The sequence below is a fragment of the Pagrus pagrus genome, assembly GCF_965226575.1.
Source record: "Pagrus pagrus genome assembly, chromosome: 11".
Taxonomy (NCBI): domain Eukaryota; kingdom Metazoa; phylum Chordata; class Actinopteri; order Spariformes; family Sparidae; genus Pagrus; species Pagrus pagrus.
Genome location: NC_140195.1, coordinates 14,055,259 through 14,066,177, shown reverse-complemented (window position 1 = coordinate 14,066,177; position 10,919 = coordinate 14,055,259). Strand labels below are relative to the sequence as shown.

Sequence of the window (10,919 nt, the reverse complement as noted above, 5' to 3'; positions counted from 1 at the left end):
GTGTTTACAAACAGTAAACAAACTCTCAAACTCAAGAGCTGGTCACCAGGAGCCCCCCTAGGAATTATGGGCTAAATACCCATATTTGGCATTACTACTACTACTACAAAATTGAATAAATGTAATGTTATAATTGCAATGAATAATTATGAATAATATTATTACTATTGTTTTCTCACAATAATGAGAATAATATCTGTTTACTGTTTAACTGTCAACTGTCTCAGTTCCCGAGTCTCTAGTCACCAGGAAGAATTATGGGCTCTCTTTATCCTCAATTGTGTTTGGTAAACACGTTCATTGACCACTTTGTTGGGGAAAAATCTGAGGGCACATGGCTACTCACATTAGGAACAGATGGTAATAATGGACGCATTAAAGGCTTAGATAAGGAGGGCATAACCTTTTCACTCAGGTAAGACAGAAACACGTGTGCTGACCCAGCTTCAGCATAATGATATCACGATTAATAATCAAATTGAATACAGATTTATTTAATAGCAATTTGAAACCGTTTAATTAATCAACTTAATTTAATGTAAAGTTTTGGTTTTTTAATTGCTTTTTCAGTGGTTTGGGTCATGTCTACTGTTTGTGTTTTTTAATCACTTCTTTTTTTTAATCTGTATTTTATTATTTTTATTCATGAAGACACTGACATTTTATTTTGTCAATTGATTATGTGATTATGATTATTTGACAAGATGGTAGGCGGACTTCTCATTTCCTAAAATGTGTGGAATCAACACATGGATCAGTTTTTCAGCAGCCGCACACGTTTGAGACGGCTGACATGTGATTTCTGGAATGATGATGTAGACTGAAGTGTGCTGGGGCCACTTGAGGAGGGTTAGGGTTAGGATAAAAGAGGATGGCTGCACATGAGCTTTTCAGATATTCTCAGAGGAGAGGAACAGTGGAGAGTTTGGGAACAGAGTGGACACAACAGCTCTCTTGGATATTTAAAATAATTTCCTTTACAATCACATTCTTCTAAATTCAACACATATTGACGTCATTCTGCACTTTTAGCATGCCCTCATTATTGCTGAAATGCATGCTGCTGTGTACGATGACGGGATGGACGGCGTGTGCCTGTATGCTGAAGAATCACACCATATGGATTGAGAGGCAGGACTGTGGCCAGTGTGTGGCTGTCAACACTACGATCTGCAGCGGCTACTGTTACACCCAGGTGACAACTGCTACACACTCTGTCACACTTTTCATGGAAACTCTTAATCTGAGCATTTTAGTTTATGATTTTGTTGAGTTGAAAGCTTAATGTATGCAAAGTCTATTTTGTGGCTTTTACTTGTCTTTTCAGATTACGTGTCTTATCTTGTGAATAATGTAGGATAAGGCTTGCGTTCCACTGAAAGAACTGGTTTCTAACTTACAAAAGTAAATGGTACTGTTTAAAAGAAATCCAGTACTTTTCCAGTACAGATGTACTGCACAAATATAGCAGTGGCCTCTCCATGGGAAGAAAAAACTGAAAAGCTTTCACATCGCTGCCCTGTTAAACCACTTGTGCTGCATAATAAGTTGCTTCATTTTGCAGTGGATTTACAAAATGTGTCCCTATAATAATAATAATAATAATAATAATAATAATAATATAATAACTTTTGTATATACTTTTCGAAAACAACCGTTACAAAGTGCTTCACACCCAAGGGCAATTAAAAGAAAGCATTCAATATAAAATACAGTCAGCAGTCAACAAATAAAAATAGTTTAGGCACAGATAAGAACAAATAAAAAATAGTTAATATTATGACATACGGCAGAGGTAAGTTTTGACAGGTGATTCAAGGGTGAGATTCTGGTCTAATATAAGTCAAAGGTTCTGAACAGTGGGTACCACATGCTGAGATAGAGTGCCAAGAGCTCCAGTGGCACACAGGTGGGTATGGAGGACTGAAACTGCCAAATCAGAAACAAATATATAAATTAATATGCCATTATATGCACCAAAGACATTGAAAATACTTGTATATAAAATGTAACATACATTGGTGCTTCTGCTTTAATTAGCTATTTATTTACTTTAATTTTCCAGTTTATTCATCAATTGATTTATTTTTATTAAAGCGCTACATCTCTAAATGTATTCGTGTATGTATATGTGTTTATTTCTGTATTCTTCTCCTTATTTATTTCCATAAACGTATGTATTTCTTTATGCATTTCTTCTTCATCCATTGCAAAAGAGGGGGCGGGCAATCAAGGTGTGTCATGTAATCTATTAATGACCATTCATGGGTCAGAACATCAGCATGTTGACGGATGTCACAGCGAGTCTGATCCGATTGCAAGAATGTTGTCTCGAGGTGGTGAAACAGAACTTCAAACAGAACTTCCACACACCCATGGTGTATGCAGCTGTCTGTGTAACTGTCCAATTTGGAGTATAATCCAGGCTTTAAGTAAAACATTTTTCAATGTACTTGAGGAAAATTCCAGAGCCCCCCAAAAAACAGAAGTGGCAGGTTTCTCAGACACATTTGAAATCACTCTCTCCTCTTTCCACAGGAATAAATAAATGAACAAAGAGCACTGTACTGTATGTGGTAACTAAGCAATAGGTCATATTATACATATAGGTGGGTGTGATGAAGGTGTGTGATGAAGGGTTACCAAACCTCACCTCTGACAACCCTGTCTCCCCTCTTTCAGGACACCAATTTGAGGGGACGGCTCGGGAGAATTTTCCTGATCCAGCGTAGCTGTGTGCCTCTGTCCCTGGAGTACCGAACCACCTCTGTGCCGGGCTGCCCTCAGGATGTCAACCCACAGCAGTATTATCCTGTGGCCCACCAGTGCAGCTGCAGGCGCTGTGACGCACGCACACACCACTGTGTCCGCGCCAGCCCAATCTCTTATGACCGATGCACCGCAACTCTTGGCGGTATGAAAAGCAAGAGGCAGCCTGCTCTGACAACCTGAGAACACGCTAATACCGGCAATGCACATGGATAGCACATGATACAGCTGCTGGACTTTATCGATTGGCAGTGATGTTATTGTGGTGCATTTCAGCTCCTCGGCTATGCTGTTATCTCTAGACTGTTAGGCAAGATATTGCAATAAAACACTGTTGAGCATGCATTATAGCTTTGTTGTGAATTGTGTTGCCTGTGTAAATGAAGCGATAACAAGGAATATGTGGAAATAAATGACTGCATAGTGAGTGCATTTCGATAAAGTCTCATGTCTGCACCTGCAGGACACACACTCTGTAGCCTACATTGTACATACTTTAGGCGCTGATACACCAGGCCGACGGTTGGCCATCGGGCATTATCAGGACCGTCAGTTGCTCTAGTTGGTGCAATTTGTCCCAGACGGCCCTTGTATGAGGCTTTTTGGGCGATTCAGCATCGCAGAATCTGTCGCTGAGTTCACCCATTTAGCACAGATTCTCCTTGTTTCTCTCCTCCGCCTCTTTGCCAGTGCCATTTGCAAACTTTTATCAGACCTATTCTCTATTGGAAGCTGTTACATTAGCAAGAGTGGTGTCAACAAATGCTCTTAATTGTAATGGTTAATAATGGTTTGTATATATCGACAGACTACAGAGCAGCTTCTTTCCTCTGGCTATGAGACTCCTCCATTCTTCCTCTGCAGCCCCCCTGAAATGATTATTTGTTATTTTTCCGATTTAATCATTTATTTTGTTTTTTACGGGCATAAAGGGACACCGACTATCCTTGTTGCGCATTCACTTCAATTGAATTGATCTAGGCACAGGTGAAGTTGATGATTGCGTCTGACATATTAGTGTGTCAGAGAGCCATGCACCAAACCAGTCCTGACTGCAATAGTGAAAGTGAATGATTAATTAAGAAATAAATAAAACAAATAATGAATTAATCAATGTGGCCTGTGTTAGACACAGTTCTCATCCCTGCAATGAAACAACCTCAAGCACACATTGCATCATGCTCACCTGGTTTAGCAGGTTAGCTTTCTTCTGGGAGGCGTCGGTCCATCCCACTTTACAAATGAACTCCTCACATTGGTCAAGAAGAGGTCAGGTGTGAGAGTCCCGGATCTTCTGCTGCTGCTGCTGCTGCAGGCGCCGTCATTCATTCAGGGAGTCCTGCTGCAGCCCGGTGCGGAGGAAGAGCCAGCAGTTAAACTTTATATACTGCAACTTCATCTCGAGGTAGGTTTTTTCTTCTACTGCGGTCACACCATCTACACTTAAAAAAACGTCTTGCGCGTCTACATCTCCTTGCACGGTAAAGTGCATTGGTGGTCTTCTTGGTGCATTCAAGAGCACGTCGTAAACTCAGAAATATGCGCACGAACGTTTGTTTGAAACGGGAAAGATTCTATTTTCTTTCTTATTTGTCTTTGTTCAAATATATACTTCCGTCTTACCAATACGCATTCATTACTATACTGGCATATTTTAAAAAGAAATCCCAGAAAAATGAAATCAAATTGTTTTCTATAAACTTCACCATATTCTTGTTCACACCAGGTATCTGTGTGGTGATTTTCAACAGCTTTTACTGCAGCATTTCTTAATAATTGGCGGAAGTAAATATTTCAATAAAGGAAAATAAGAAAGAAAAATATAATCTTTCCCGTTTTAAACAACTTCCGTGGCCATTCGAGTCCATATTTCTGAGTTCACGACGTGCTCTTGAATGCACCATGAAGCCTTGTCCCACGCGCTTTACCGTGCAAAGCGATGTAGACGCGCAATCGTTTTTTAAAGTGTAGCTGGTGTGACCAGAGTCTTTCTTACTCATGCATGCTTTAAAAACCTTTTATGAGATCTTTGTCAGCAGATGTGCACATTTTGTTCAAGTGCGGGCTTATCCATGCTTGTGTAATCTAATGATATACTCAGAGGAAGACGCAGTTACCTTTTTGAAATGAGTGCTACACCTTACTCTGTTACCTGGAGGCTTTCTGATTAGAAGTTTCAGCAAGTCTTCACCAGCTGTCATCTAAAATAATGAACCCTTAGTTTTATTTTGAGCTGAAATGTGATACCAGAAACTACATTTTTGGCCAATCCATGCTCATTTTTTTCAGTATTTGACGCCTGCTCCCCCAAATGTCATATTACATAATTGCTATGTTAAACAACTCGAGGCGTTTTCGAGTTTACGACATGTCTTTGCATGTATAGGCACATCTAGAGGAATAATGGTGAAAGCCTAAGAGAAAAGTCGTTATATTCTCACTTATAGTTTTTTTTCTTGTAGAACTTTTCTAATTACCGTGAGTGAAATTACCCAGATAATGTATGACAGCAGCTGCACATCCATATTCATGTCATTTAACCGGTCTGAGTCTCTTCACTAAAACAAATGTATTATTGACTTCACACAGTCCATGGCAGGGCTGCATAATTTAGATAATATTGCTGCAAGTTTTTGATAAAGGTAAAATGTGTGCATAAGCAGCATTAGCAATTTTACATAATGTATATGTATACATAGAAATAAATAAACAAAAAAAGATGACGACACAGAAACAGACAGCAAAAAACAAAAAAAAAAATATGCACTACTCAAAATTAGTCAGGGATATTAGGATATGGGTGCATATGTGCATGGGTATGCAATAAAAGTAAAAAAACTAAACTAAAATAAAATAATAAAACTAATTGTGACTAGTGTATTGTAAGAAAACATGTTTGTTTGGTACAGACTCCAAAAAATGTCTCAACATCATGATTTTAATATTTTTTTTCAGTGAAAATGAAAATTATGATGCAAAAATAATCATCTTCACTAATCATGACTGCAATCTTAAAATCTGTCTTTTTGGGTGTATATAGTTCGTTAGGCTTTAGACAGAGGACCTGTTTGCCTCTTGAACTAAATCCATCACGCAGTAGTCAGGTGCATCCTTGGAAGCTATCTGGATTGTGGTTTGATTTTTCAGCAGGGTAATGACCGACCCTGGCTCCATTTCTTGGCTGGCGGTGCAGTGGGTGGAGAGTAATGTTGAATTTATCCCTGGATCTGCGGGGCTGGACTTGCCTCTCTCTATATATATAACCCTGTGCTTCATTCTGCTCTCGCCTTGCTCAGCGTCTCTCAGGGACTCTCAGCCTGCTCTCCCTCTGCGGCCTCGTCCTCCTCCGTGCTGACCAACTTCTGCACTGACAACAACCGAGAACCATGGCCCAGCAACAGATTAGGTATGAAGCTGCTCTGTCTGTCAGAACAACGCACCAAATGCTCCTTATAAAGCATGCTTCGATTTGTTTAATCCTATTCATTTGCCAGCTGTTGTTTCTCGAGATGTAATCACAGAAGCCGTAGGATGTGTAATGCCTCCTGCTCATATGATGTTTAATGTACTGTGTCGACAAGTTATTTTGGGAATTCCCAGAAGCAGTCACCCTATACCCAGTCCTGTAGCAATCCTGATGCCTTACACATACGCTTTAAAAGCCATAATGAATTACACTCCTATGAAGATAATGTCCTTGACCTTGTCCTGTAGCTGACAAGTCCTTGTGCTGGTTTAGATTAATTTCAACTGGTTGTGCCCCATCTTGCTCCGTATGCAGGAATGTGACGAGAAAAAGTAATGACTGTTGTGCGCATGTCTGTTTGGACTTGTCATTTAACAGTCTCCCAGCCAAACTGATCAATGGAGGGGTTGCAGGCATGGTAGGAGTCACCTGTGTGTTCCCAATCGACCTGGCCAAGACCCGCCTGCAGAACCAACGCAGCGGGCAGCAACTCTACAAGAACATGTAAGAACCACCGCAACCCAGACCTGCCAACCCTCACGATTTTCACAGTCCTTTCCTGGTTTCCTCCCAGGGTCACAATTCCTCCATATTTCTCCAGATCGTTGACAATTTTTCACACTGTCTCCCCTTTTTAGTTATCAAAACCTGTTTCTGGCACTGTACAGCGTGTAGTCTGCTGTACTGCTGCTCCTCGTCATCCTCAGGAAGTGAGAGACAGACAGAATAATGGAGAGGAAAAAGAGCATTTAAATAGCTTTCTGAAACCCTGAAGGGAAAAAACCTGTTTCTTACGTAAAGTTTTAAAGGGCTGTAAAATCTGCCATGCCGATCTTTCTGTCACTAATCTCCATCAGTCCCCCTCAGGCAAACATAGGGCAGTGTTGTGCTGGACTCTAAAAGGCCGGGGCAAAAAATGAATGAATAAAAAGTGATAAATATTACTTTATGCAACAGATACGCACGTTTATGGAAGAGGGCGAATTATTTTGCATTGTTTTCTGACAATTAAGAATAAAATTATAATTATTTGACATAAAAATATTGCAGTTTACTTATTTATTGATTTATTTTCATTCTGTAAATGTCACCAGAATGCAGGAAATACAGTCCTTGAATGTCAAGGAATGATAAGCTAGTGATGAGTAAGGTGTCAGTGACTTTACTTCCAAGAATTAAACCTGAGAAACGGTCCAAATTCTCAGAATGAAAAAAGAAAATGTATCCTTTTTTGTGGTAAATAGACCTTTTGAGCAAATTGTAGTCTGAATTTCTCTCATTTCTTTCCCTCCAGGATGGATTGCCTAATAAAAACAGTTAAATCCGAAGGCTACTTTGGCATGTACAGAGGTAAGACCAGGGACGCTGTCCACGCCATCTTCTTTCACGTGCCTAGTGAATGACCTCCGTAAATAGATTATGGCTATCATGCAGATGTGTTTGTCGTGTTTTCATTCTCCACGCTCTCATATCTTATTACTCGGATCAAATATAAATAGGCTCGTAGAGAAGTGGGTCAGCGGTCCATCTCGTACGAACGTGACCACATAAACCTCAGGTCACTGCACGGCCTGCGCTGAAGCTACGACTGTTTATGCCTCGCATAAAACTGTTACTGCTTAATCCCATTGACAACCTCTGTAATCCAGAGAGGGGATTTCCTTTACAGACCCCTTGCTGTCGTTGTTATAGCTCTGCTTTTTTAAATTAAAATAAGTTATGTCTAATCAGAATTCAGTTTGTCATGGACATTTCTTGGTATTGCAGGTGCTGCAGTGAATCTCACATTGGTAACCCCCGAGAAGGCCATCAAACTAGCCGCTAACGACTTCTTCCGCCACCAGCTGAGCAAAGACGGGTGAGTGTTGGCGCCAAAAGACAGACGCTGTACCGCATTGTCATGCTTGGTTCACAACCCCGTTTATGTTTCTATGCGTCTTCAGTAGCAGGTTGACGGTGTTCAAGGAGATGTTGGCAGGATGCTGTGCAGGAATGTGCCAGGTCATTGTCACCACACCCATGGAGATGCTCAAGATCCAGATGCAGGATGCTGGCCGGCTAGGTAACTACACGGAAATGCACAGGATATATATCAGTTTTGGGATTTCCTTGGTCAGATTGTAATACGTGTCCTGTACCTGTCAGCGGCCCAGCAGAGGGTGATGCCCAGTGTAGTAACGTCCCTGAAGATGGGGGGCACCAGTGCTGTTCTGAGCCGCGCCTACAACACCAGCCCTGCGTCTCAAATCACGCGAGTGTCCGCCACACAAATCACCAGAGAGCTGCTGAGGACCAAAGGAGTCACAGGACTGTACAGGGGACTCGGAGCCACACTGATGAGGTGAGATGGGAGTGGATGCTCGCTCTTGTTGGACTGTTTTTCCACCTTTTCAACAGTCTCTTAATGTGATCTTTTTTTGCTGTTGTTGCCTTTCCAGGGACATCCCATTTTCTGTCGTGTACTTCCCTCTTTTTGCACATCTGCACCAGCTCGGCCGGCGCTCATCTGAAGACCCGTCTGTGCCCTTCTATTGGTCCTTCTTGTCTGGCTGCATGGCCGGTTGCGTTGCTGCTGTGACAGTCAGCCCTTGTGACGGTGAGCGACTCGGTTAATGCCGATTATTGGTTAATGTGTGAATTTCAGTGTTATTTTTAACTTCAGTTTTAAGTTGTCAACTAAAATAAGCTCTGTGTTTCTTGTTCAGTGGTAAAAACGAGGCTGCAGTCACTCAAAAAAGGAGCTAATGAGGAAACGTACAATGGAGTAGCTGACTGTATCAGGTAAATGACTTTCATCAAACATTATGCAGGGTTCACATGAATGGCTGGTTACATGCTAACCCTCATTCTCTTGTTTGAATTGCAGAAAGATCCTGAAGAAGGAGGGTCCCACGGCGTTCCTCAAGGGGGCAAGTTGCCGTGCTCTGGTTATTGCCCCACTCTTTGGCATTGCCCAGGTTGTGTACTTTGTAGGAGTTGGAGAGTTCCTGCTGGGGTACACCCCCCACAACATCTACTCTGCATAAACAATCTGTTTCCTAGTATTTTCTGCCGCCTCATTAAATTACAGGCAGCTATGCCCCTGGCATAGCCATGGACCCAGCTCTCTGTTACTGTGTACCTTCTTTATTGTCTGAGGCTTTCAGAGTAAAACGCTAAATGGACCAGACAGATGCCATTTCATTTCAAAATGGCTGTAAAGTACACCTTTTAGCATGACTGTCTCTTATTTAGGAGATTGAGGTTGAAACAGGCCTGTCTATATGGGCTTCAGCTGAGTTTATTACAAGGAAATGATTCCTTCCTTCACTGGGGGACTTGATGGCCTGACATATCTCAACATTTCACCCAAGTCAGACTGAACACCAAACCTTTGCCCCTGTTTCGTCTCATTTAGCTCCTATCCTTAAATATGCCCCCTATCAGTTACCTTTCACTGCAACCCTAACCTGTACATCTTGGTGATCGCTGTTACACAGTGTTGCAAAAGGGGACCTGACTGTGCCTGGGAGCATTTACAAAGTAATAACAGAGGCAGAATACTGAAACTTGAATAGCTTCGATCCTGTTTTAAAGGGTTACATGTGAAACTGGGCCATGGACGTTGGCCCCTGTCTTTGTATATAGTGTATTTGTTTTGTCTTCTGACCGTAGTTTGGAAACCATCTGAATTACTGAAGTGGTTGAACAACACGTTTGGGCTGGCTGTCCACCGTGATGCCCCCACAAGGATTCTGTGTTGTTTTGCTTTCTGTCACAGTGCTTGTGAATTGTTTGCCTGCTTACCCACGCTGCTTTATAGTTAGTCACAAGACTGCAGCTGACCATAGTTGCTTACTGGTGTTTATTTTTCAGAACAAATGTGGCTGAGGTGTTTGGGTGTTTTTTACTGGGCACAGTGAATCTTCTGTGGCAGCCTACACAATTTTTTTTATGTAACATGCAAGCTGAAACTACGCAGCTCAACAAGGCTTCTTGCAGTTGGGGGAGCTGCTTTCTTCCTTTGTCACGAAGGTGGTGAACTAGACTGATGGTGGACGAGACTGTATTGATGGGATTCGCTTTGCTTTTGGGACCAAGTCTTCTGGAAAAAAGTGCAACATGACCTGCATATAGCCACTTTCTCTTAGTTGACTGTGGTTGTCTGTGAATGGTCAGGTGTTAGAGAAACAGGAGCCTGCATGAACGTGTCATGTCAGGTATGTAGGAGCAGAACAGGGTGCAGGGCTGGGCTGTGCTCTCTCTCTTCTGGAAAATGTCATTGGTCCAAGTACTTTTGACTATTTTGCTGATGTGAATGTTTCTCCTGTTTTTCTTTTTTTTGTTTGTTTGTTTTTCCAGTTTTCTCAAACTGAGCAGTTTTAACATTTTGACCTTTTGAAACTGTTCAATCAGTTGGAAATAATTATTTATGAGTTCATTCTGGAATTGCGCATGTAAATAAAGATTTCTAAATGCTGAATAAATATTTTTAAATGCAGTGTTTACTTGTGGTGCTTGACTGTGAACTATAACATGAAGGTGGAAATCACAGCAGGTTGACTGTGGACATGATGATATGTTTTCTGATGCAAGCTTAAAGAGGTGTTACCGTACTCCTCCACACATGCGTCGCTGGCACAGACAAGTTTGTGGCAGCAAAAATGCTCATGCTGCAGTGCAGGAGTAACTCTACCCAGGGGAG

At 41.5% G+C, this 10,919-nt stretch overlaps 2 protein-coding genes across 3 annotated transcripts; both read left to right on the top strand.

The window, feature by feature from the left end:
- Nucleotides 1–1,072: 1,072 nt before the first annotated feature.
- On the top strand, nt 1,073–2,952 carry LOC311264749 (follitropin subunit beta-like; the record flags this gene model as incomplete). The annotated part of the gene is made up of 2 exons (XM_084365839.1): nt 1,073–1,195; nt 2,683–2,952. The coding sequence occupies 2 exons, from the start codon at nt 1,073–1,075 to the stop codon at nt 2,950–2,952; spliced, it is 393 nt and encodes a 130-aa protein (XP_084221965.1).
- Nucleotides 2,953–4,059: 1,107 nt separating this feature from the next.
- Nucleotides 4,060–10,715, top strand: LOC311264670 (mitochondrial glutamate carrier 1-like). Of its 2 annotated transcripts, none has more exons than XM_084365737.1 (10): nt 4,060–4,174; nt 6,066–6,175; nt 6,614–6,739; nt 7,530–7,585; nt 8,003–8,093; nt 8,182–8,297; nt 8,381–8,576; nt 8,674–8,831; nt 8,941–9,016; nt 9,102–10,715. In XM_084365737.1, exons 2-10 carry the CDS (start codon nt 6,156–6,158, stop codon nt 9,259–9,261), a joined length of 999 nt encoding a protein of 332 aa, XP_084221863.1. In that variant the 5' UTR covers nt 4,060–4,174; nt 6,066–6,155; the 3' UTR covers nt 9,262–10,715. The 2 variants fall into 2 exon arrangements, with proteins under 2 accessions (XP_084221863.1, XP_084221862.1); XM_084365736.1 differs by having other exon boundaries at nt 8,179–8,297.
- Nucleotides 10,716–10,919: the final 204 nt, after the last annotated feature.

Coding starts and splice junctions, on each gene's coding strand:
- LOC311264670 (XM_084365736.1), top strand. CDS start 6,156: ATGGCCCAGCAACAGATTAG. Junction 8,094..8,178: donor CACCAGCTGAGCAAAGACGG/GTGAGTGTTGGC, acceptor ATGCGTCTTCAG/TAGCAGGTTGACGGTGTTCA. Junction 8,298..8,380: donor GCAGGATGCTGGCCGGCTAG/GTAACTACACGG, acceptor TGTACCTGTCAG/CGGCCCAGCAGAGGGTGATG.